The sequence below is a fragment of the Micromonas commoda genome, chromosome 13 (assembly GCF_000090985.2).
Source record: "Micromonas commoda chromosome 13, complete sequence".
Classification (NCBI taxonomy): domain Eukaryota; kingdom Viridiplantae; phylum Chlorophyta; class Mamiellophyceae; order Mamiellales; family Mamiellaceae; genus Micromonas; species Micromonas commoda.
In genome coordinates, this window is record NC_013050.1 from 894487 (window position 1) to 917267 (window position 22781).

Consider the following 22781-nt stretch of genomic DNA (forward strand, 5'->3'; position numbering starts at 1 on the left):
TGACGACGGCGAGCACCTGCGGGGCGGTTCTCTCGACCCCCTCCCACGGCAGCGCGTTCAGCCCGTGGAACGGGGTCTTCAGCGTTCCGATCATGAAGGGTTCGTCCTCCTCGGCGGGCCCGACGGACGGGATGGCCGGTCCGGTCCACTCGATCGGGTCGTCGACGAAGTACCACGGGACACCCTCCGGCGTGGGCTCGATCGTCTCGTCGTCCAAGGCGAGGTACCGGCTCGATCGCTTTGACCTGGACGGCGAGTGCAGCAGGCGCGCGGACACGCCGGCCCTCGGGCGCGCGGCGTCGCCGTCCTCGCTGAGCCTTCCGCTGCTGCTGATGCGCGCGGCGGTCCCCCCGTCGCCGTTGACGCTCTCGAACGAGAGCCGCACGGAGGACGGGTGATGGAGGTCGGCGTGATCCCCGTTCGCGGTGCGCTCTCCGTTCGACACCCGCGCGCCCGTCGCTGCGACCCCGGTCGCGGCCGCCTTGCCCTCGGGGACCGCGGGAAGCGGCGAGATGTGCGGCAGGTTCGGCGCGGTGTCATCGGCGGGACCGTCGACGTCGTGTTTCACCGCGGGTTTCTTGCTGCAAACGCCGCCCATGTCGCCCGGAGCCCTCCCGCCCCCGCGCCCTCTGCGCGCTCACGCGATCTGCGGTGCGGACTCCCCTCGATCGGCCCGGGACGAACGGAGGCCTCGATCGCACCGCCCGGCGCGGCTCACGCGCGCGGAGTCTCTGGTCCGAGCGTGGATACTTCTCTGGCGGACCAACGCGGTCGACCCGTGGACGCTCGCGCGATCGCCAATGAACCCCGCGCGCCAATCCCGCGCGCCTTCCCCCTCGGACGAATGGGCGACCCTGCGGTTCAGAGAGGCCGTGTGTCCGTCGTTTCGATAAATCCGATGCGCTCGACAAATTATTAGACTGGGTTTTCTTGAGTCCGGCGGATTGTTTTTTCCGGGAATTCGCGCGGGCACAGTCGGACAGTCAGGTTTTCAGAGGAGCTGGAAAGGTGCGATTGGCTGGCCGGAAATGGAATATCCCAAAGTGACTCTCGAGGAATGAGGGGCGGAACAGACGCGCGGGTATAATCGAGGTCTTATCTGTGCATTAATAAAGCTCGTCGCGTCGTCGCCTCGAGTGCGATGATAAATGATGGTCGGCTCGATGAATCTCACGGCCGTTATTGATGATGATGATGACGATGAGCGCACATGGTTCGCGGTTCACGCGGGTGAGGAGTAATCGTACAGGATTATCCGATCCCTTCACACGATGTTGTTAGAGTACTTGCTGCCGGACGCCCTCTTGATCCTGGTGAGCGCGACGCCGCCGAGGACGGTGCCGATGAAGCCGAGGATGAAGGCGAGGGAGCCGAGGGCGAGGGCGCTGTCGATCTGGTTCTGGGGATCTTCGTACCACTTGACGGGCTCCTCGTGGTGGCCCTCGAGCGTGGCGACGCGCGCGGCGAGCTTCTCGAGGTCAGACTTGATGACGCCGCGTTCGTAGTCGCCCCAGGCGCCGCGCTTGACGGAGAAGACCTTCAGGCCGTTGGGACCGCTGCCGGCAGCGCCGGTGATGGCGTTGCCGTCTTTGTTCTTGCCGGTGGCAGTCTCAAACTCCCAGGCTGTCGAAGTGCCCCAGTTGACCGAGGCGAGCGCAACCCTGGACTTGGCGAGGGTATCGGCGGCGAGCTTGACGAAACCGAACTCGGCGAGCATACCCTGTCCCTCATCGGAGAGGACAAAGGTGGCGAACGCCTCAAGAAGTCGGGCAGATTCGCCGTTGAGTTGTGTCTCGTGGATGTACAGGTAGGAGAAGGTACAGATGGGGAAGGTGGTGTCGCCGGGGGCGTCCATCAGCGAGATTTCGTGCCAAGAGTTCTTGAAGTTCGTTGGCAGGGTGACTGAGGTGCCGGCCTTCTCAATCTCGGCCGTCTTGGAGGTGACCCACTTGCCGTTCTTGTTCTTGAGTTCGACCTCCTTGAGGTTCTTCTCCCAGCCGTGGCCGGCGTCGACGTAGCCGATGGCCCACTCATTCTTGGCAAGGTAGTTGGACATGCCGCTGGAGCCCTCGACCTTTTCGACGTCGGCAGGCCAGTTAATGTCGGAGCCGTATTTCGTGTTCGCATCTCCGGTTTTATGGAGACTCCAGGCACCGGGGCATTCCGCTGAGTTAGCGCCCGCCTTCAGGTTGAGGTACTGGGAGGTGAGGCTGGTGGAGGAGGAACCCTTCGTGCGGGTCGCAACCTTGATCGCCTGGTTGGCGGGGATGTTCAGGGTGGGGTTGAGCTTCTTGATGTCTTCGTGGTCCCAGTACTTGATCGTGCGGCTGAAGATCTTGGCGAGGGTGCAGGCGTCGAGCTCGACCTTCTTGCCCGCAGAGTCGGGCACGGAGTGGAAAATTCCGATGGCTCCGAGCTGGAAGGGGATGTGGAAGAACGGCTTGCCATTGGTGGTGGAGATGGTGTTGTGAACGTCTGACTTGAAGGGGATGTCGCCAGAGCCGAAGTGGTTCTGATCAGCCTGAAAGTCACTCTGGCCGGTGGATGAGCCTGAGGTTGGGAACAGGTCGAGGTCAGGACTGGTTTTCCCGAACAATCGGATCAAACATCTCGGGCGGTTAATCGGAGTTGACGGGACGGGGGCACGCACCGACACCACGGTAGGTGAGCTTGATGGGATTAGCGGCGCGCTCCTCGAGGATGTCCATCACCTTCCAGAAGAACCTCTGGGGGTTGGTGGTGCCGGAGCCGTGGAGCTCAAAGACGTTTGGGGACTCGATGCTGGCAAGCTGCGCCGAGGCGCCGGTGGCGGCGAGCGCCACGAAAAGGGCAATTAACGCGGCGGAGATCTTCATCTTCTGTCGCGGTTGCTGCGGTGGGTGCGTTCGGTTGATCGGTGGGAACGTGCGGAGATCGGAGAGATCGGTCGAAAGATCTAAAAAGAGCCTGCAAGCTCTCGTCTTACGAACCTCGTGCGCTCGTGGCGACACGGAATGACCGCTGTTCCCCCGCCGATTGGCACGTGTTCGCTTTTTTCTTTTTCCCGTCGTCTCGATCGTCCACGCGTCTCGTCACCGGAGCACGGGAACAGGCGAAAAATCTGACTGTTTGCGTGTGAGTGAAATCCGTGAAATCCGTGAACACAAAAATCTCGCGCTGCTTCTTCAGTCACGTTTTTCGAGTTTGCGATTGTGCCGAGGATGAAAAAAAATCCACGCCTTCCTCCCGCTTCCACGCCTGTTTCCCGTGCTGATGAAAGTTGCCGGTCACAAACGAGCCGAGGCTTGCCACGACCGCCGGAGTCGCGTTTTTCACACAGCCAACGTAGGTTCACGATGGCGTCTAAGCGAATCACCAAGGAGCTGCAGGTGCGCGCCCGAGCGAACGTCGCCCCCGGCGCGATTGCGCCGCGCCCGTAGGGTTTCTTCGAGCCTTCCAAATTTTTTCCTCGCGCGCTCGAAAGAAGAAGGGAGCACCCCAAAAAATGCCGGACGGAGACCTCGCCCGGAGCCTCGCTCTCGCCGCGCGACCCGATCTCGCGCGCGCCACGCGACCGACGCTGACCATCCTCGCGTTCCTCACCCACGAATCCCCCGCATCACAGGATCTCCAGAAGGATCCCCCCACCTCTTGCAGCGCGGGTCCGAGGGCGGACGATGACATCTTCCACTGGGACGCCACCATCATCGGGCCCGCTGACTCGCCCTACCAGGGCGGCCTCTTCTTCGTGGCCATCCACGTGAGTCACCCCGCCCCGCCCGCCCGACCCGAGATATCGTCGCGTGTGCACGCGGGCGACGACTGAGCGCCGAATTCGGCGCATCGCGGGGCGCGCTCGTCGACCCCGCGCGTCAGATCTCGCGTGTCCGCCCCTCGCCCCAACTTCCCAGCCAGCCTGGAAAGACGGCGAACGGACCCGCGCCTTTTTTTCCCTCGCCCTTTTTAGATCGGTGGGTCTCGGCCGGCGGGCGGGCCTGTCGAGACGAGCCGCTCGCGCTCGGCGCGTCACCGCGAGCGTCGCGCGCACGTCCCCACGTTCACGCGCGCTGACCCTTCTCCGTTTTCCGCCCATCTCCAGTTCCCCCCCGACTACCCGTTCAAGCCCCCCAAGGTGAACTTCAAGACGAAGGTGTACCACCCCAACGTCAATAGCCAGGGCAGCATCTGCCTGGACATCCTCAAGGAGCAGTGGTCGCCCGCGCTCACCATCTCCAAGGTGCTCCTGTCCATCTGCTCGCTCCTCACCGATCCCAACCCCGACGACCCGCTCGTCCCGGAGATTGCGCAAATCTACAAGACGGATCCCAACAGATACGCCGAGCTGGCAAAGGAGTGGACGCGCAAGTACGCCATGTGATTGACGAGTGATGGATTGATTGACTCTCGGATCGCGTCGGGTTTCGCGTTCGGCCGCGGGAAATTCGCGACGAGGGAGGTTGGTGGTGACGGATGTACGGACGGGCGTACGGACAGGCTGGCGGACGGACGACGCGCAGACCCGAGCGGCGGGAGGAGGAGGGCGGATCGAAAGTGACGGCGGGGCGAGGTCGGCATATTCGCTTTTCTTTTTTTTCCTCATTCTCGTCGCATCCTTGCGGAGTGGATGCTCGATGCTCGGGGTCGTCGCGCGGCGACGACCGCGGGGACCGGCCGGGGTTTAGGGTTTGCGGCGGGAGGGGCGATGCACCGGCGGGCCGTGCGAGACGAGGACGGGGCGTCGAGCGACGCGGCTGCGAAGCATAGCACGTAGACGGAGCTTTGTGAGTGACTGGAGAGCTTCATCATTTTCTGTCACTGTGTCCAGCTGGCGGGCCGGTCTGCTGACGCGATGACGTGTTCGCCTTTTCCGCCCCGACAGCGCCACTCGATCGACGCGCCGCGCCACGACACAGCGCGATATGGCATCCAACGCCGTCGCCTCCCGGCTCTCCCTAATCCTTCGCGCGCCCCGCGAGCGTCGCGCTCGCGAGGGCCGCCGCGTCCGCCGCGCCGCCTTCGTCCCCCGCTCGTCGTTCACATCTCCCGACGCATCGGACGAGGCGTCCGGGGCCGATAAGGTTGTCGCCGCCGCGAAGGGATTCACGCTCGCCGCAGCCGCGGCCGTCGCGCTCCTCGCCGCGGACCCCGCGTGCGCCGAGCTCAACGCGCGAGGTGCGCCTCCACCGTTCCCCCGAGACAGACGAGACACGCACCCGCGCCCATACCGCGCCGCGACGACGGTGCCCATCGTCGTCATTCATCCATCGTTCCGGGTGCAGATGAGGACGAACCGCGCCGAACCTCCCCCGCTCACCCCCACCGACCCCACCCCGTCCCCTCCCCTCCCATCCTTCCCTCCGCAGAGGCCGCGCGCGGCGGCGAGTTCAACCGCGGCAGCGCCCAGCAGTTCGGCGGCTACGACCTCACCGGCGAGGACGTCGTGGCCAAGTACGGCAAAGATCTGAGGCTGTCCAACTTCACCGGTGCCGAGATGCGCAAGGCTAAGCTGAGGGGCGCTAACCTCACGGGAGCGTACCTCATGAAAGCCGTCGCCTTCGCCGCGGACTTCGAGGGCGCCAACCTGAGCGACGCCCTCATGGACAGGGCCGTTTTAAACAACGCCAACTTCAAAGACGCCATCATGACGAGAGTGGTCTTGACGTCGAGCGACTTGGGCGACGCCGTCATCGAGGGGGCGGATTTCTCGGACGCGCTGATCGACGTGAAGCAGCAGCAGGCGCTGTGCAAGTACGCCAACGGCGTGAACAGCGTGACGGGGGTGAGCACGCGCAAGTCGCTCAACTGCGGCGGGAGCGCTTCGATGCTGCGAACGTCCACGCCGAGCGGTGAGTTTATTTTTTATTTTCGTATGGGCTATTAGACTGACGACATATTATGTTTACAGGGTACATGACCGATGATACAAAGGCCAAGCCGGAGGCGGCGTTCGAGGCGAGTCGATTCAGCGCGTACTCGACGTACGGCCAGTGAGGGTGAAGGTCGGGCGGGGGTTCGAGCGCACGGACGGCCTGGGGACGGCCGAGCACGGCGCGGGGGGGTTTGTCCCCACAGACGAAACGTGTCGTCGTGTAGAGGTATCCCGTGCCTTTGTTTCAACGGCGTGAGGTGTTAAACTTTGACCGCCTCGCTCTCTTCTCACTGGTCGTAGCGCTTCTTCTGGGAGTAGTCCGTGACGCCCTGCCCCGACCCGACGACACCCACCCGCCCCCCCTCCGGCACCCTGAACATCGAGTCCTTCTTCCCAACCTTCCCGGTCATGAATCCCGTCCGCTTCTTGCTCCCAGACTTGGCCTGGAAGCTCTGCCAGCTGTTCTTCTTCGCGTTCTGCTCCGCGTCCATCTCCGCCATCCGCTGCTTCCCCTTGAACGCCTTGATCTGTCGCCGCTTACGTTCCCGCGTCGCCTCGTCGTCCCCGTCCATGATCATCAGCTTCTTCGGGAGCTCCTTCTTCACGAACCGATCCGCGTCGCCGTCCACCCTGACCCTCTTTGGCGCGGGCACGCCCTTGTACACCTCCCGCGCCGCCGCCGCCGCAGCCGCCACCGGGTCCAGCCGTGCGCCGTCGGCACCCTCGGCACCCTCGGCACCCTCGGCGCCCCCGTCGGCACCCTTGATGTCGTCCGCGTCCAGCTCGGCGACGGTGCCGTACTGCGTGAACGTCACCTTGATCCTCCCGTTCGTCTCGTTGACGCCGTCGACCACGGCGTCGTACCACACGCCGTCGAACTTGGCCCTGCACTTGGTGCCGACGAGGGAGGCGAACACGGCCGCGGCGTCGTCGTCCGCGGCGGGCGGCGGCGGCGGAGGCGCGGCGCCGGCGCCGGCGGCGGCCTCGTCGCCGTCGCCGCCTCCAGCCTCCTTGACGAGATCCTCGGTGAGCGCGATGACCTCCTCGAGGGAGGACTTGACCTCGAGGAACTCGGCGTTCGTCGGGTCCGACGTTAGGAGCTCATCAACGTCGTTCAGCTGCTCCTTGTACGTGGCGAGGTTCGCCACGAGCTCGTCCAGGCTCTGCGGAGCGTCGTCGGCCATATCGCCCGGTGAAATTGTGCCGTGGCGCCCAGCAGGCAGCGAGAACTTTTTGCGTGACCTAAAGATGAGCAGCGGTAAACCGTGCCCCGAAGCGCACACCCGCGTCGCGCGAGAGGATGACGCACGTTGTGAGCACCCCCCGCGCGCCCGTCACGACCGTGTCGGCGGCGCGACGCCGCGCGTCCGCGTCCGCGTCCGCGTCCTCCCGCGTGCGCGCGCCGGCGTCCAAGAGCGAGCGCGTCGAACGCTGCGCGGGGCGCGCGGCTGGCGCGTGGCTGGCGCGCCCGTGCGTGCGCCGCGTCGCCGCGTTCGCCGCGTTCGCCGCGCGCGTCGCCGCCGCGGACGCCGACGACTCGCCGAAGCCGCGGCGCAGGGTGCGCAAGATCTCGGAGAATCGCAGGGCGGTGGCGGCGAGCGAGTCCACCGCCGCCGCCGCGAAAAGGCCCACCGCCGACGACGAGGACGAGGATGACGAGGACGAGGACGCCGCCGAGGAGGGAACCCGGCTGGACTTGAAGGAGATGTACGGAGACGGCCAGGACGGCTCGTGGGACGACGACGAGGAGATGGACGACGACGAGGAGGATGAGGAGGAGGAGGAGGACATCAAGACCATCGACGTCCTCTCCAACTTTGACTTTAACCTCCTCACCGGCGATCCGCCCGGGCACCGATCGGGGTACGTCGCGATCGTGGGCCGGCCAAACGCCGGGAAGAGCACGCTGCTCAACCAGCTCGTGGGCACCAAGCTCTCCATCGTGACGTTCAAGCCGCAGACCACCCGCCACAGGATCCTGGGCATCGTAAGCGAGGACCACTACCAGATGGTGCTGCTCGACACCCCCGGGGTGATGAAAGAGGAGTTCAACAAGCTCGACGAGATGATGCTCAAGTCGGTCCGCAACGCGATGGCCAACGCGGACGTGTTGCTGGCGATCGTGGACGCGACGCGCGACCCGTACGGCGCCTTCGAGGGTCTCCTGCCCGAACATCGCGCCAACCCTGCGCCTCTCGGCGTGATAATCAACAAGTGCGACTTGCTCCAGGTTGACGAGATCCGCGAGGTTAAGGAGTACTTTGAGGGGATCCCGGGGGTGGAGAGGGTGTTCCCGGTGAGCGCGCTCGCGGGGGTGGGCCACGACGCGGTGCGAGAGTGGGCGTTGACCCACCTCCCCGAGGGCCCGACGCTGTACCCCAAGGACACGATCAGCGAACACCCGGAGCGATTCTTCATCGCGGAGATTATCCGCGAGAAGATTTTTTTGCAGTACCAGCAGGAGGTGCCGTACAGCACGCAGGTGTGGGTGGAGTCGCACAAAGAGCGCGACGGGGTGAAGAAGGACTTGATCCTCGCGAAGATTTTCTGCGAGCGCAAGAGCCAGATGGGCATCTTGATCGGAAAGGAGGGACGCGCGCTGAAGGAGCTGAGCACGGCGGCGAGGCTCGACATTGAGAAGTTTTTGGGCAGGCCGGTGTTCCTCGACCTGGGCGTCAAGGTGAGGGAAGGTTGGAGGAGCGACGAGGGGTCGCTCGAGGACCTCGGCCTCGACGATCCCAACAAGCTGGAGCAGCCAGCGTTGGGACCCGCTCCGGACATCACCGCGTGAAGACGTTAGGCCTGACTTCGAAAGAGTTGTCGACGAGCTCGCTACTAGATCGGCCGCAAACCGGCAATCAGCGTCTCTCCCCCGCCCTCGTCGTCCAGCCTCGGAACCTCAAACCCCGACGACCTCGACGACTTTCCCGCGTCCTCGCCGTTCCCGCCGTTCCCGCCGTCCTCGTCCGCGCCCTCCGGCGTGGGTACCAGATCGCACCCGAGCAAGTCGACGGTGTCCCCATCCCTCCATCGCCTCGGCGTGACCTCAACCTTCCTCAGCTTGGCGTCGCGCATCAGCCACACCGTCGCCGCCTCCCCCGCGAACGTCCCGTCCGCCCGTCGCAACTCCTCCAACAGACCGGCAGGACCGAACAACCGAGCGGTGACCGCGCCGAACGTACCGACCAATCCCCCGAACGAGACGATCCGATCCCCGGGTCTCAACCCGGCAACATCCGCGGGCGACGAAACTCTCACCGTCCCGACGGACGCGAAGGGCGACTCGCCCAACGGCGGAGCCTTCCCGGACCTGAACATGCCGCGTCCCGCCACCTCGCTTCGACGCCTCGCGCGTTGCACCGAGGCGGCGGATCCGTCGTCCGCGGCCGCCTCCACCGACTTGAGATACCCGGGAACGGATCCGGAACCTCGAGTGTCCGCGATCCAGCGCTTGTACGCCCTCGCGCCGAAGGACGTTTCCAGACGTTTCCGCAGCTCCGCCTCCGCGTCCCGAAGCTCCCGTGCCACCCTGGCGTCCTCCCCGCCGACGAGGAGCTCGTACCGGTCCCTGTCGCGCTCGAAGCTGACCGCAGACTTGAGCTCGGGGGCGAGGAACCACTTGCCGTAGTGCTCCGCGTTTTTTTTTGCCGCGTCTTTTTTCGCCGAGTTCGCCACGTCTTGCCCGCGACTCGTGCTCCGCGACGCGTAGATGGGCCGCTTCGGCGCCGGCCGCGGCGGCTTCGTTCCCCCCGCGCGGTCCCTCGCCGCGCGCACGTTGGCGTCGTAGGCGTCGGAGAGCGTTTTAGCGGCGGCGACGCGCGCGGCGGCGATCCGCACGGCCCGCTCCTCATCCGCCGGAACGGTTCTGGATGCATCCGGCAAGTCTCCGCCGTTCTTTGCCCTGATCCGCCGCCGCAGCTCGTCCCGCGCGTTCGCCGCGGGCGCCGCCGCCCTCGATGCCGCGTGCTCGACGCTGAAGCTTCCAGAAGCGTCACGAAGCGTCCGAGTCGCGAGTAAGACGTCCTCGTCGTACGCGTCGTCGTCGTCCTCGAAGAGCTCCGGGGGTAAACCAATCGCGATGTTGACCCTCGACGCCCTACGCCACCGAAACGTCTCCCTCGTCTCCCCGTCCGCCGACGACCCGGCGGCGTTCGTGACGTTCGGCCTGGGTTGACGGAACCTGTCGTAATCGATGGAGCCCCGTCGTCGTCGCGGCTCGCGGCTCGGCGGCGGCGGGTCCCGGTCGGCGCCTTTTTTGACCGGGTCGCCAGCTGTGTCGTCGTCTTCGTCGGCTTCGTCTTCGTCGCCCTCCCGCAGGGACGGGAGCGAACGCGCCGCGCTCTCCGGCACCGACATCCTCCGCCCCGTGGTCTCCTCGTCGCCGGGTCGCGCGGTCACGTCGTCGTCGTCGTCGTCGTCGTCGTCGGTGTCTCCTATGGTCTCCGAGGCTTTGAACGCATCCTCCGCTGGGCTTCGCGTGGCGGGTTCTTCCCTCGCGAGTGCCGCGAGCGCTTCCTTCGCGGCCCGTCGCTTGGCGACCTGCTTGCGGACGTAGCTGGCGAACGCGGCGGCGTCGGCGACGGCCTTGAACCTGCGCCGCATCTCGGCGGTGATGCCGGACTTTCCCGGCTTTCCGTCGATCGTCCCGTCGCGTCCGTCGGCGGGCGCATTCTCGGGCAACGCCATCTTGGAGAGCCTGGTGCCCAGCGCGCGCATCGCCCTCCGTTCCGCGAGCTGCTCCGAGAGGTTCTTGCCGAGGACGCCGGCGCCGCGCGTCGGGACTTCCGTCGCGCGCCGCGCGCCGACCCCGGCCCCGTCCGACCCGGCGCCCCCCCACTCGCTGACTGACCCCGAGTCGTCTTCGCTCCAGTCGGATCCCGCCGACGACCGCCTGAACGACTGCTGCCGGAGGGACAGGGACTTGGAGCTGAACTCCTTCTTCAGCATCGCCCTCGCGGCGGCGTGCTGCTCGGCCTCGGCCACCTCGTCGCTCTCCATGGGCCTCCTGCTCCCCTCGTCGCTGCGCCCCGCTGCCAATTCCAATGCCGTTTTGGGGTGCCCTCCCCCCCCGCTCTGACGGAGGGACCGACTGACCAGGAAATGCGAAATAGGGAAATGGCCGCCAAACGGCAAACTGGTCACTTCGCGCTGCCTAAATCTCCGCTTTCCTCACCAGCGGCCGATAACTGCCGATTCCGCGGCACTCGCGCGTGCTGATTGGCTGGAATCGAGCGCGTCGCGAGACGGGATAAAAACTCGCCGGACGCGCTCCCGAGGACGCGCACATCACTCGGCGACTTCGCGTCGCGCTCGAACCAGGGCGACCGCGGCTACCCCCGCGCGCTACCCTCGAGCACCTCGCACCCGCGCACGGGCGAACGCAGCGCCCACCTCCGCCCGGCGCGCCCGCCACCGAGAGTCGCTCGTCTCGAGGCGAAAGTTCCCTCCTGCGGCTTTATCCCGCAAATGGCGACGTCCTCGGCGCGAGCGCCGGCGGCGGCGGCGACCGCGTCCGGATCTTGGGCGCCGTCCACCTCGCGACGCGTGGCCGCACGATCCAGGCCAGCGCCCGCGACGGCGCTCGAGAGGAGCGTCGGCGTCGGGCCCGGCGCGTCCAGATGGGCCACCGACGGGTCGTCCAGGTGGGCCACCGTCGCGCTCGGCCGTCGGCACGAGAAGGAGAGGAGGCGCCTCGCGGGCCGCCCCGCGCGCGCGGTGACCGAGCCCGCGGGCGACGTCCCAATCTCCTCGCCCCCGCCCACCGCGGACAAGAGGGACGGCAAATCGTACGATCAGACCGGGCAGCACACCATCGAGCTACCCGAGCTCACCGAGTCGTCCAGGCTGGACCGCTTCGACCTCGTCATCGTCGGATGCGGCCCCGCGGGCCTCAGCGCGGCGGACCGCGCGTCCTCCAAGGGCCTCCGCGTCGCCCTCATCGACCCGACCCCGCTCAAGCGCTGGCAGAACAACTACGGCGTGTGGGTGGACGAGTTTGAGAACCTCGGCTTGACCGATTGCTTCAACAAGGTGTGGCCCAGGGCGAAAGTGGTCATCGACGACGCTCGACCCGACGGCATCGACCTGCTCCGGCCGTACGGTCAGGTGAACCGCATCGCGCTGAAAGATAAGTTTCTGAAGAGGTGCGTGGACCAGGGCGTGGTGTTCGGCGCGTGCGCGGTGGAGGGCGTCGCGCACGAGGGGGAAGGATCGGTGGTGACGCTCAAGGGAGGCGCGGATGGCAAGTTCGCGGGCCGAGAGGTGCACGCGAAGATGGTCCTGGACGCGACGGGCCACGCGCGCAAGCTGGTGCAGTTCGAGCGCGAGTTCACGCCGGGGTACCAGGCTGCGTTCGGGATCATGTGCGAGACGGACGGGCCGCACGGGCTGGACCTGGACACCATGCTGTTCATGGACTGGCGCGATGAGCACCTGTCGCCGCGGTACAAGGAGATGAACAGCCAGCACCCCACGTTCCTGTACGCCATGCCGTTCACGGAGACGAAGATCTTCTTCGAGGAGACGTCGCTGGTGGAACGGCCCGGCCTGGAGTTTGACGACCTCAAGGTTAAGCTCAAGCAGCGCCTGGCGAAGATGGGCATCAAGGTCAAGTCCGTGCAGGAGGAGGAATACTGCCTCATCCCCATGGGCGGCGTCCTCCCCACGCTCCCGCAGAGGACGCTCGGCGTCGGCGGCACCGCCGGTATGGTTCACCCGAGCACCGGCTTCATGGTGTCGAAGACTTTGCTGTCCGTCAGGTCCCTCGTCGACACCCTCGTGGATGAGTTGAAGGCTGGGGGCACGGGCGGCGGCGCCCGCATCGACGCCGACGGGGTTGCCGAGCGGGTGTGGCAGAGCGTGTGGCCCGACGAGGAGCTCCGCATGCGAACGTTCATGTGCTTCGGCATGGAGACGCTGATGGAGCTCGACATCAAGGGCACCCGGCAGTTCTTCGAGACGTTCTTCAAGATGGAGCAGGACGTCTGGGGCGGGTTTTTGTCGTGGAGGATCAAGCCGCTCGGTCTTGTCAAGCTGGGCGGCGTGCTGTTCTTCAAGTTCAGCAACTACATGAGGTTCAACTTCGTGTGGTCCGCGCTGCCGTTCATGGCGAGCTTCATCAAGAACTTCGCCACCGCGGACAACACGTTCAACAGCGACAAGTGGGGCGGGCTGGTGCTTCAGAAGCCCAAGCTCACCTCCGTCCCGGGCCAGGGCCCGATCCCCCGGCCGGACACGGACAAGAAGACAAACCCCGCCGCCGAGCCCATCAGCAGCTCGAGCATCGACTTCTCCAAGCTCATCGCCGGCGGGGACATCGACAAGCCGCAGCAGGCGTCCAAGCTTCGACCCGATCGCGAGTGGATCGAGTTTCAGCAGAGAAAGATTTTCAAGGACCAGGCTCCCATCGTCGACGTCCTCGAGCCGCTGGCGAACGACGCGACCGTGGACGTGCTCGTCGTGGGCGCCGGGCCCGCGGGCCTCGCGGTCGCCGCGGAGATGGCGAACCGCGGCGTCAGCGTGGGCCTCATCGCGCCCGATACGCCCTTCGTCAACAACTACGGCGTGTGGCTGGACGAGTTTGAGGAACTCGGCCTCACCGACTGCCTCTTGCACAAGTACGACGACGCCCTCGTGTGGTTCAACGACCGGGACCCGGCCGCGGGCATCGGCCTCAACCGCGCGTACGGCCAGGTGTGCCGCCGCAGGCTGCGCGAGAAGCTACTCGCGAGGTGCAAGGCGGCGGGCGTTCGTTACGCGCCCGGCCTCGTGGATCAACTCAAACACGGAGACGCGGAGAAGGGCGAACTCTCCGTCGTGAGCGGCGCGATCAAGAGGGACGGCGGCGACGACGTGTCGTTCAACATGTCCGCCAAGGTTGTCGTGTGCGGCACGGGTCACAACAGGGACATGCTGCAGTACGAGGACGGACCGGGACCGGGTTGGCAGACGGCGTACGGCATCGAGGTGAAGATGCCGGGGCACCCGTTTGAGGTGAACAAGGCGGTGTTCATGGACTTTCGCCAGTCGGATCCCGAGCTGGAGGACGGCTCCGTGGAGTCCGGCGTCTGGCGCGTGCCCTCGTTCCTGTACGTGCTCCCGGTGGACGAGAACACCGTGTTCGTCGAGGAGACCTGCCTCGTGGCGAGGGTGCAGGTGCCCTTCGACGAGCTCAAGCGCAGGCTCTACCGCCGGCTGAGCCGCATGGGACTCAACGTCACCCAGGATCAGATCCTCGAGGAGGAGGCGTCCTGGATCCCGCTCGGGGGTACCCCGCCCACGTCCCCGCAGAGGACTCTGGCGTACGGCGCCGCCGCCGGCTTGGTTCACCCGGCGTCGGGATACTCCATCGTCAACTCGCTGCGAAGGGCGCCAGCCTTTGCCGACGCCGTAGTCTCCGGCCTCAAAGCCGGCGGATCGGCGGAGGCTGCGACCAGGGGTTGGGACGTGCTCTGGGGGGACGAACCCAGGCGCCAGGTGGGCTTCTACCAGTTCGGGATGGAGCTGCTGATGTCGCTGAGGATCGAGCAGATGCGCAACTTCTTCGGCACCTTCTTTGCCCTCCCCAAAGAGCTCAGCGCCGGGTTTTTGGGCAACAACCTCACCTCCGTGCAGCTCCTCCAGTTTGCGCTCACCGTCTTCTTCCAGGGTAACTGGGAGCTCAGGGCGCTCCTGCTCACGCACCTGTCGTCCGCGGGCGCCGGCGTCAGGCTGGGTAAGGCGTACGCCTACCCGCTGCTCAGGGCGCTCGGCGCCGGGACGGAGTCGTCCGTCTCCGTCGTCGACCGCAAGAAGCCCCCGCAGGAGCCCAACTTTTCGTCATTCGCGCGCGATCTCTTCAGCGCCGAGGAGCAGGGTTTCCTCCCGGGGTTCCAGGGGAAGGACTGGTGGGCGGTCGGCACGAGGCCGGAGTACGGCGAGCGGAGGCGCGACGACGACGACGACGAGGCTGGAAACGGGGGCGGCGGCGCAGGCGGCGGCGGCGCGGGGGGATCGCCCCAAAGTTCCAAAGCTTCCGCCGGTACTGAAGGTCGGCCTCGCGACCTCGTCTCCTCCTCGATGAACGCGAACGCCGCGACGTCCCTCGGGGGCGATCAGGGCTCCATGGCCTACTGGTCCAACGGCAGCGCGGCGTTGGTGGTCACCTCCGCCGTGCGCAACACGGGCGCTCGCGTCGACGACCTCTACGGCGAGCGTCGCAAGAAGTTTCTACCCGCCGCGTTGCTCAACGTGACGGGCCAGGGCGTCGTGCCTCCGTACCTCACCGGCGAGATGCCCGGCGACGTGGGATGGGACCCGCTCCAGATGGGCGCGCAGCGGGACATCATGAAGCTGCGCGAGCGCGAGTTGATCCACGGGCGGTGGGCCATGCTCGCCGCCATCGGCGTGTTGGTCCCCGAGTCAACCGCTCGGCTGTCGCTCTTCGGCACCCCGGGCCAGCACTGGTGGAACACGCACATCGAGTGGACCGGGACGAACAGCGGCATCCCCGAGCTCACCTACCTCGGCGAGAACATCCCGTGGGGCGTCTTCTGGCTGCCCATCATCCACTTACCCCTGTTCTTCGTCGCGGAGATGCTGCGAACGGGGCGGCTGGAGGTTGAGGCGTTTAAAGATTTAGACCGGCTGTACCCGGGGGGAAAGCTGTTCGACCCGCTCGGCATCGGCGGCGGCGTGAGCGACGAGGAGCTCAAGATCTTGAAGACGATCGAGATTCAGCACTGCAGGCTGGCGATGATCGCCTCGTTCGGGTTCATCGTCGAGGCGCTCGCGTGGGGCGCGGGGCCGCTTGACGTCTTCGGAGGCGCGTGAGTGACCCGGGAGAGGAGACGTTTACACCATTCTTTTGCAACAGCAGACAATTTTTCCCTCCGTGGCATTTACTCTCACGATCGCAACCACGCCGGTCAACCAATCGTCGCTCAACACACTCGGACGTACGCAGCGCCGGTATCGACCCGCATGGACGAGCTTCTGAACATCGGGCGAAAGCTCGAGCTCGGCGAGGTCGAGCCGGAGGTGATGATCCGCGAGTCCAAGCCGCCCGGCGGGGAGATCGACTGGGGGGCACGCGCGGAGCGGAATTCGAAACCTTCGTCGTCCGCGCAGCAGGGTGGAGGGGACGAGGATCCGGTCCCGCCCGAGGAGTTCTTCGCGTTCCTCCAGCAGTACCACGCGATGGGTGGGAGCCTTGACCCGGACGAGGCGCCCGATGAACTGAGGGAGGTGCTCCGGGGCCTCACCGAGGGTGCGGGGGGTAAGGACGCCCTCGCCGCGATGCTCGCGGGGGGGGGCGCGGGCACGGCCGACGGGTCCGGCTCCGCCGCACCCGGGGGACAACCGCGGGGCGCGGGGCCCGGGCCGTCCGCGCCGATCCCGGACGATCGCGAGGAGATTTACCCTGAGGCGATGTTCGTCATCAAGACGGTGGACGACGCCGGGCGCAAGGTCTTCGTCAACGTCTGCGGCCACGCCAAGATCGCCGCGCCGGGCTCAAAGTGGGGCAAGGGTGACGCCGTCCCGGAGGAGGTGCAGAAGGCGCTGGTGTCGATGGAGGAGGGCACGAACGAGGGAGTCGAGCACCTCCGCTTCCCCATCAGCGTCAGCGAGGCCAGGAACGAGCTGGACAAGAGCGGGCACGGATGCACCGTGTACGACGCCGTGTTCAACGAGGACGTCGCCAAGCAAGCCGCGCACTACAAGCGACTCAAAGTTTTCGTCTGCGAGCTGTGCCTCCAGTGGATCGGCCAAAAGTACGGCACGAACCTCGATCCGGACTACAAGCTCCCCAGCCGCAAGTACATGGGCGGCGATCGACCGCCGCCGCAGATGATTCGCGTCGAGAAGAAGTCGGTCATCGAAGATCTCGGCGTAAAGGAGGAGGAGCCAACCTTCGCGCTTCGACCTCGTCCCGTGAAGGAGATGAAGAAAGTTTGGGAGACGGAGCGGTACAGGGACGCCACGGAGGAGGACCCGAACGAGGGGGTGCACGCCCCCAACGTCGCGGGTAAGCGAAAGGGACCCGTAGGTAAGCCCAAGGGACCCGGGCAGGGACCCGAGGGTGCGCCCGGGGCGAAGGAAAAGACGGGCGGTGAGGAACCGGCGAAGAAATCGTCGGAGGAATCAAACCCAGACGCTCCGTCGGAGGAGGAGGCGAAAGCGATGGTGGCGCAGATGGAGGGATACGTGGATAACTTGGACCCGGACGAGTTCGAGGATGACGAGTTCCTCCGGAAGCTCCGACGCGAGGACCCGATCCTCTGGGCGGCGTTCGCCAACTCGGGGTTGAAGCTGGCACCCAAGATTGAGCACAGGGTGGAGTTCATCAAGGCCACCGAGGGACCGGAGGAGGGTTTCGTGGTCACCGTGGAGGTGTACATCAAGGTACCGGAGGATGTGGACCCGAGGTCGGTGATGGTGTGGACGGTGGACGAGGGGGTGGAGGTTTTCATGGACGGGTACCAGGAACTGCACGTCACCCTCCCCTTCTGCGTCGACGAGAGGGAGCACGACGGGGAGTGGTTGGAAGACACGAGGACCATCAAGTACTCCGCGCCGTATCTACCGTACGAGGAGATGGTGCGACGGTGGGAGGAAAATAAGCCGCACGAGCTCGGCGACATCCCGGGTTGCCCGGGTTTGTCGATGTCGTTCCTGGACCTGAACCACAATTACGAGACCAAGGACATCAAGGACCTGCCCAAGACGCTGCGCATCCCCGTGCACGACCCGTGGTGACGAGACTGGTGATGAGGAATAAAGAATCGCGACATGTGATATCAAATTTCGTCGTCGCCCTCTGCCAAACTCTGCGCCAAACTTTGCGACGTTCTTCGTCGTCACAGCAGCGGCACCGGATGCAGGTGCTCCGCGAGCGGATCGATCTCCTCCCTCTCGTCCCCGCCCCCGCACCCGTCCGCGCCCTTCGCCCACTCCTCCCACTCCGCGAAGTCCGCCACGCCCATGGCCCGTCGCTCCCGCTCCGCCATCGTCGTCACTCGACCGCCCGTCCACGAACCCCCGTCCTTAACGTACCTCCCCACGAACCATGGCGCCAGACCCGCGGTCGCCCAGCACGAAGCCCTCGCGCCCCTGTTGATGAACCGCGGCATCCGCGCCCCCGGGATGAGCTCGCGGACCAAGTCCTCGCAGAAGTGGTTGCAGTTTTTCCCGAAGAGGTTGTAATCGGGCGCGCGCCATCGCGACTCGACCCTTCGCACCGCGGACACGAGCTCCGCGTGCGTCAGATCGGTCTCGCCGAGGTACACCTTTTGCTGTCGCGTGAACGCCAGGTGCGGGTTGCATCCCGGCGCGCACTGGTACACGCCCGTGACTTGCCTCGGCCCTCCCTCGTACCCGAACTCGGCCACCTCCGACGGGTCCGCGACGCTCTGCACCTGGACGTTCGTGTGGCAGATGGGAACCCCGAGCCACTCGCACAGCGACGACGCGATCCAGCCGATGGGTACGAGGCCGAAGAACCAGTACTGGCGGTCGATGGTGAGGGAGCTGAAGAAGTAGGTGAGGAGGTAGACGCGGACCCTGAGCGGCGTCTGAGAGTCGTGAGCGTGGTGTATGGACGAATCGCCGTCGATCGAGCGCCTGCCCGCGGGTCGCGCGGCGGCTGCCCCGTCGTTTCTCGTCCTCCTCCGATCGCCCTTTTTCCGATCGCGATCGCCGTTCTGGGCGCGGCCGCGCCCGTTCACGCGCGCGCCCTCGTGCTCATCCGGCCCGGCGGGCGCCGCCGCCGATTTTCTGCGCGTGTTTGCCATCCGATTCCGTATCGATCGGGCCTCCGACGTCGGTCCCGCGCCCTGCGGTATGCGCGATCGCGCGCCGACAGTACGATCGCCAAAAAGCGAACCTGTTGCCACATCAGCTCACATGTGAGCGGACTGGCGACGTCCTTCTCTTCTTGAGCCTTCTGCAGTGGGCACCCTCGCCGCACTCCTCCGGCGCTCAACTGCGGAACGGAAAGAGTTTCCCGACATGCGCGCCGCGGCGCGACGACTCGCGCGCCACATCACCGCGGGGCTGCGTTCGCGCGCCGCCCCGAACGCTCTCGGCACCCACCCCGCGCCGCTCGTCGCGCGGCAGGATGCCGCGCTTCGTCGAGGAAACGACGAGAGATCCGCTTCGCTCGCGCGGGGGTTCCGCGCGACGCATCCCGCGGGATCGTGGTGGCTGAACGCGCGCTCGGGCGACACGTTCGTACACCCCGCGCTCGGTCGCAAGGACGAGCGCGCCAGGACCGACCGCACCTCCCGCGGGTACGCGCCACGTTCCTCGGACCCGAGAATTATTCCGCCAGGGTGTTCCATTTCGCCCACTCCCGCGTGTCCCGTCCCAAAACGCCCATCGCGCGCGCGTCTGACCTCGCCTAGCCCCCCGTTCCCCAGGACTAGCGCGGTTTTAAGAGCGGGATTCGCCGCGTCCGCCGCGGTCGCGCTCGGATCCGTCGCCTCCCACCCCGACAGCCTCTCCATGGGCATCTCGCAGCTCACGGTGGGCGAGCTGAAGCACCTGCTGAGCGAAGCGGAGGTGGACTTTCGGGACTGCATCGAGAAATCGGAGCTCGCGGCGAGGCTGCGCGAGACGTTGCCGTCGATGCCCGCTCGCGCTCGCGACAGGCTCGACGCGTTGCTGTCGCAGGTGGGCGCGGTATCCCTGGCGCAAGGGGCGTCGTCGTCGGAGGACTCCGGCGCAGTGACAGCGGTGAACTCGACGAAGGAGCTGATGGCGGAGGAGCGCAACACCGTGGAGCTGTTCGAGCGTTGCTCTCGGTCCGTGGTGCACATCACCACCACGGTGCAGGTTCAGCGCGGCGGCTTCAGCATGGACATCCTCGACATCCCCCAAGGGAGCGGCAGCGGATTCGTCTGGGATAAGCAGGGCCACCTGGTGACCAACTTTCACGTGATAAAGGACGCTCAGAGAGCCAAGGTGACCATGAGCGACGGCAAGACGTACGACGCCAAGCTCGTCGGGTACGAGGCGGACAAGGATCTCGCGGTGCTGAAGCTGGTGAACGGCGGGGACGGGCGAGCCGACGCGGATGAATTATCCGAGGCGTGGAAGCTTTCGCTGAGCCCCATCGCCGTGGGCACCACCCAGAACCTCCGCGTGGGCCAGAAGGTGTTCGCCATCGGCAACCCCTTCGGGTTGGACCAGACGCTCACCGCCGGCATCGTCTCCGGCGTCGGCCGCGACATAAAGTCCATAACCGGCCGCCGCATCCGCGACGTCGTGCAGACCGACGCGGCAATCAACCCGGGTAACTCGGGTGGACCGCTGCTGGACAGCCGCGGCCGGCTCATCGGCGTCAACACCGTGATTTACTCCCCGTCCGGCGCCAGCTCCGGTGTTGGTTTCGCCATACCCAGCGACACCGTGCGTAGGGTGGTGAACCAGATCATCCGCCGGGGTCGGGTGGTCCGAGCCGGCGTCGGCGTGCACTGCGCGGCGGACCAGATCGCTCGACGGATGAACGTGGACGGCGTGATCGTCCTCGAGGTTCCCCCCGGGTCAGGTGCCGCGGCGGCGGGGATCAAGGGCGTGACTAGGGACCCCGGAACCGGCGCGGCGGTGCTCGGGGACGTCATCGTCGCCGTCGAGGGCGCCAGGGTCACCGCGGTGGAGGATCTGTTGGCCAAGGTTGAGACACACGACGTGGGCGAGGTGGTGAGGATAACGGTGCGCAGGGGCGGGTTAGGGGGACGTGAGGTGGACCTCAAGGTGAGGCTCACGGAGCTGAAGAGCAGGATGTGACGTTTTTTGAGCGAGGATGTCATCGTACGCGTGTACAAGTAGCCGCAGCCAAAAATGATGAGCACGTCGTCGTGTTTTACCATTCGTATCACAAGATAAAGTTTAGGGCGGTCATGGTAAGGAGGAGGAAGAAGCCTTGGTGTGTGGATGCGTGGTCGTCGTCGTCTTTGATGAGGTTTGGCGGCGGAGACGGCGGAGGCGGCGGAGGCGACGAAGAGGCGGTGGTTGGAGGCGGCGAGGGGGGCATCGTCGCTGCGGCAGCGGTCGCCTGTGACTTGAATGTCTCCAGTGTGCTCGAGTCCACACCTTCGATCGTGCCGAGCTCGACGATGGGATCAACATCGTTCACCTCGACAGAAATGCCTTCCGCCTTTAGAGCGTTCTTGGCGGCTGTCAGCGTCGAGTCATCAACCTCGGCGTCGCTGAAAAACACTGAGACATCATACGTCGTCGCCGTGAGCGCGCGACCTCGGCGCCTGGATGCCACTGTGGCGATGCACGCGCCGAGTGAGCTTGAGACTCCGGCCTTCGCATAGTAGTCCGAGCAGGCGGTGTCCTCGTCCGGGGCTGTGAGCTTGGCGGACATCTTTCTCACCTTCTTCCCGGTGGTGGCGGCGTCGGCAAGTAGCTTGGCTTTTTTCTTCATCTTCTCATTCTTGATGCCGCTGAGCATGGCATCGCGAGTCTTTTCGGCTTTTTCCTTCTCCGTCTCAGTCGGGGGAGTCGGGGAAGCTGTACACACGTCCTTTTCCTTTTCCCCACTTCCAGTTCCGGGGACTACCGAGCCGGCCGCCTTGGTCGCGCCGACCGTGCAGTTCGCACAGGTCCAAGTGTTTCCACTTTTGGACGCGAATGTGTTGGCTGCGCACGTGCATGAAGTCGAGGTTCCGCCCGTGCTGCTCGAGTATGTGGGGCAGGATTGGCATGCACTGCCGTCGAAATACTGCGTGGTTGTGCAGCTTTTAGCGGTCTGGCAGCTTGAACCTTCATAGCCGGTTTTGCACGTGCACTCGCACGACCCAGCACTCCCGCTGACGGTACCGCCATTGATACAGTAAAAAGTGCCGTCGCTTCCATCCTTGCTCGAGTCTGAGGAGGCGGAACAAGCGCCGACAGTCTCGCAGCCGTTTCCTCCATAACCTGCTTTACATGTGCACGTGCATGACCCGGTAGTTCCGCCGATTGTGCCGTATTGTGCTGAGCAGTGGAGTGTGCCGTCGCTTCCATCCTTGGTTGAGTTTGAGGAGGCAGTACACGCACTGGCCGTCTCGCAGCCACTTCCCTCGTAACCGGGCTTGCATGTGCACGTGCACGATCCGGCACTCCCACCAACAGTCCCACCGTTGATGCAATAGACACTGCCGTCGGACCCATCTTTACTCGAGTCCGTGGAGGCAGTGCAATCGTTGCCGTTGCACACGGCGGTGTCGCTGAGAGCGCCGGCGCTGCACGACCTTTGTCCCGATAAGGTGTATCCGTCGTTACACGTCGGCGAGCAGGAAGATCCATGCGCAAGGCTAAAGGTGCAGGCAGAGCCCGGAGCGCCGTTGGAGATGGGGCCGGCTGCGTTACACGAGTTGCCGTTGCACACAGCGGTGTCGCTGAGAACGCCGGCGCTGCATGACCTTTGTCCCGATAAGGTGTACCCGGTGTTGCAGACTGGCGAGCATGTCGAGCCGTCACCGAGGGTTGAGGTGCAGAACGGTACAGGAGTACCGTTCTCGATGGCGCCGGATGCATCGCATGGTGGTACCGTGTGGGCGTCGAACGTGATGCTGAAGTCGCTGAACGTGCAGGAGCTATAATCGTTATTGCGACATTGCACATTGAGACACCAGTTGTCGGCGCTGCTCTCCCAGCAGCACTCGTCGAGTTTACACCAGTAAGGGTCAAACTCCAGCTGCCTGGTGCACGCCGACCCGCTGCATCCGTAGCCACCGTTATACACCTCGCAGTGGCCGCCGAACATTTGATTACTGTTCGACGAACTCTTGACCACCTTGGCCGTGTACGTCGTGCTACCGCCGTGCACCCGGTAGCTGAACCCCTTGGCAAGCGAGCTGGAGCAGCACTGGAGGAAATCGAAGGCGCCGACGGTCTGGCTGGAGGAGCCTGTGTTGTACGCGATGTCGTCGCAGTTGCCCACGTAAGTGGTAGTGCCCGCCTC

The 22781-nt window shown here is 65.5% G+C and overlaps 10 protein-coding genes across 10 annotated transcripts; 6 read left to right on the top strand and 4 right to left on the bottom strand.

Moving 5' to 3' along the window:
* Nucleotides 1-1086: 1086 nt before the first annotated feature.
* On the bottom strand, nucleotides 1087-2855 carry MICPUN_106456 (ATP-binding cassette superfamily; the record flags this gene model as incomplete). Its single annotated transcript, XM_002505791.1, has 2 exons — nucleotides 1087-2550; nucleotides 2651-2855. 2 exons carry the CDS (start codon nucleotides 2853-2855, stop codon nucleotides 1265-1267), a joined length of 1491 nt encoding a protein of 496 aa, XP_002505837.1. The 3' UTR covers nucleotides 1087-1264.
* A 427-nt stretch (nucleotides 2856-3282) lies between these two features.
* Nucleotides 3283-4783, top strand: MICPUN_109415 (predicted protein). Its single transcript, XM_002505559.1, has 3 exons — nucleotides 3283-3368; nucleotides 3605-3739; nucleotides 4079-4783. The coding sequence occupies exons 1-3, from the start codon at nucleotides 3336-3338 to the stop codon at nucleotides 4355-4357; spliced, it is 447 nt and encodes a 148-aa protein (XP_002505605.1). The 5' UTR covers nucleotides 3283-3335; the 3' UTR covers nucleotides 4358-4783.
* Nucleotides 4784-5470: 687 nt separating this feature from the next.
* MICPUN_54755 (predicted protein) lies at nucleotides 5471-6131 on the top strand (the record flags this gene model as incomplete). Its single annotated transcript, XM_002505560.1, has 2 exons — nucleotides 5471-5825; nucleotides 5885-6131. The coding sequence occupies 2 exons, from the start codon at nucleotides 5471-5473 to the stop codon at nucleotides 5968-5970; spliced, it is 441 nt and encodes a 146-aa protein (XP_002505606.1). The 3' UTR covers nucleotides 5971-6131.
* Nucleotides 6132-6135: 4 nt separating this feature from the next.
* On the bottom strand, nucleotides 6136-7032 carry MICPUN_63809 (predicted protein; the record flags this gene model as incomplete). The annotated part of the gene is made up of 1 exon (XM_002505792.1): nucleotides 6136-7032. One exon carries the CDS (start codon nucleotides 7030-7032, stop codon nucleotides 6136-6138), a length of 897 nt encoding a protein of 298 aa, XP_002505838.1.
* A 668-nt stretch (nucleotides 7033-7700) lies between these two features.
* MICPUN_68903 (predicted protein) lies at nucleotides 7701-8576 on the top strand (the record flags this gene model as incomplete). Its single annotated transcript, XM_002505561.1, has 1 exon — nucleotides 7701-8576. A coding segment is annotated over one exon (876 nt), but the record flags the coding sequence as incomplete, so codon positions are not given.
* A 130-nt stretch (nucleotides 8577-8706) lies between these two features.
* MICPUN_63811 (predicted protein) lies at nucleotides 8707-10846 on the bottom strand (the record flags this gene model as incomplete). Its single annotated transcript, XM_002505793.1, has 2 exons — nucleotides 8707-8715; nucleotides 8747-10846. 2 exons carry the CDS (start codon nucleotides 10844-10846, stop codon nucleotides 8707-8709), a joined length of 2109 nt encoding a protein of 702 aa, XP_002505839.1.
* Nucleotides 10847-11314: 468 nt separating this feature from the next.
* MICPUN_63812 (lycopene beta cyclase) lies at nucleotides 11315-15658 on the top strand (the record flags this gene model as incomplete). Its single annotated transcript, XM_002505562.1, has 1 exon — nucleotides 11315-15658. One exon carries the CDS (start codon nucleotides 11315-11317, stop codon nucleotides 15656-15658), a length of 4344 nt encoding a protein of 1447 aa, XP_002505608.1.
* Nucleotides 15659-15808: 150 nt separating this feature from the next.
* On the top strand, nucleotides 15809-17584 carry MICPUN_63813 (predicted protein; the record flags this gene model as incomplete). The annotated part of the gene is made up of 1 exon (XM_002505563.1): nucleotides 15809-17584. The coding sequence occupies one exon, from the start codon at nucleotides 15809-15811 to the stop codon at nucleotides 17582-17584; it is 1776 nt and encodes a 591-aa protein (XP_002505609.1).
* A 20-nt stretch (nucleotides 17585-17604) lies between these two features.
* On the bottom strand, nucleotides 17605-18618 carry MICPUN_63814 (predicted protein; the record flags this gene model as incomplete). Its single annotated transcript, XM_002505794.1, has 1 exon — nucleotides 17605-18618. One exon carries the CDS (start codon nucleotides 18616-18618, stop codon nucleotides 17686-17688), a length of 933 nt encoding a protein of 310 aa, XP_002505840.1. The 3' UTR covers nucleotides 17605-17685.
* Nucleotides 18619-19162: 544 nt separating this feature from the next.
* MICPUN_109418 (predicted protein) lies at nucleotides 19163-21063 on the top strand. The gene has a single exon (XM_002505564.1). It carries the CDS (start codon nucleotides 19331-19333, stop codon nucleotides 20612-20614), a length of 1284 nt encoding a protein of 427 aa, XP_002505610.1. The 5' UTR covers nucleotides 19163-19330; the 3' UTR covers nucleotides 20615-21063.
* The last annotated feature ends 1718 nt before the right edge of the window (nucleotides 21064-22781 follow it).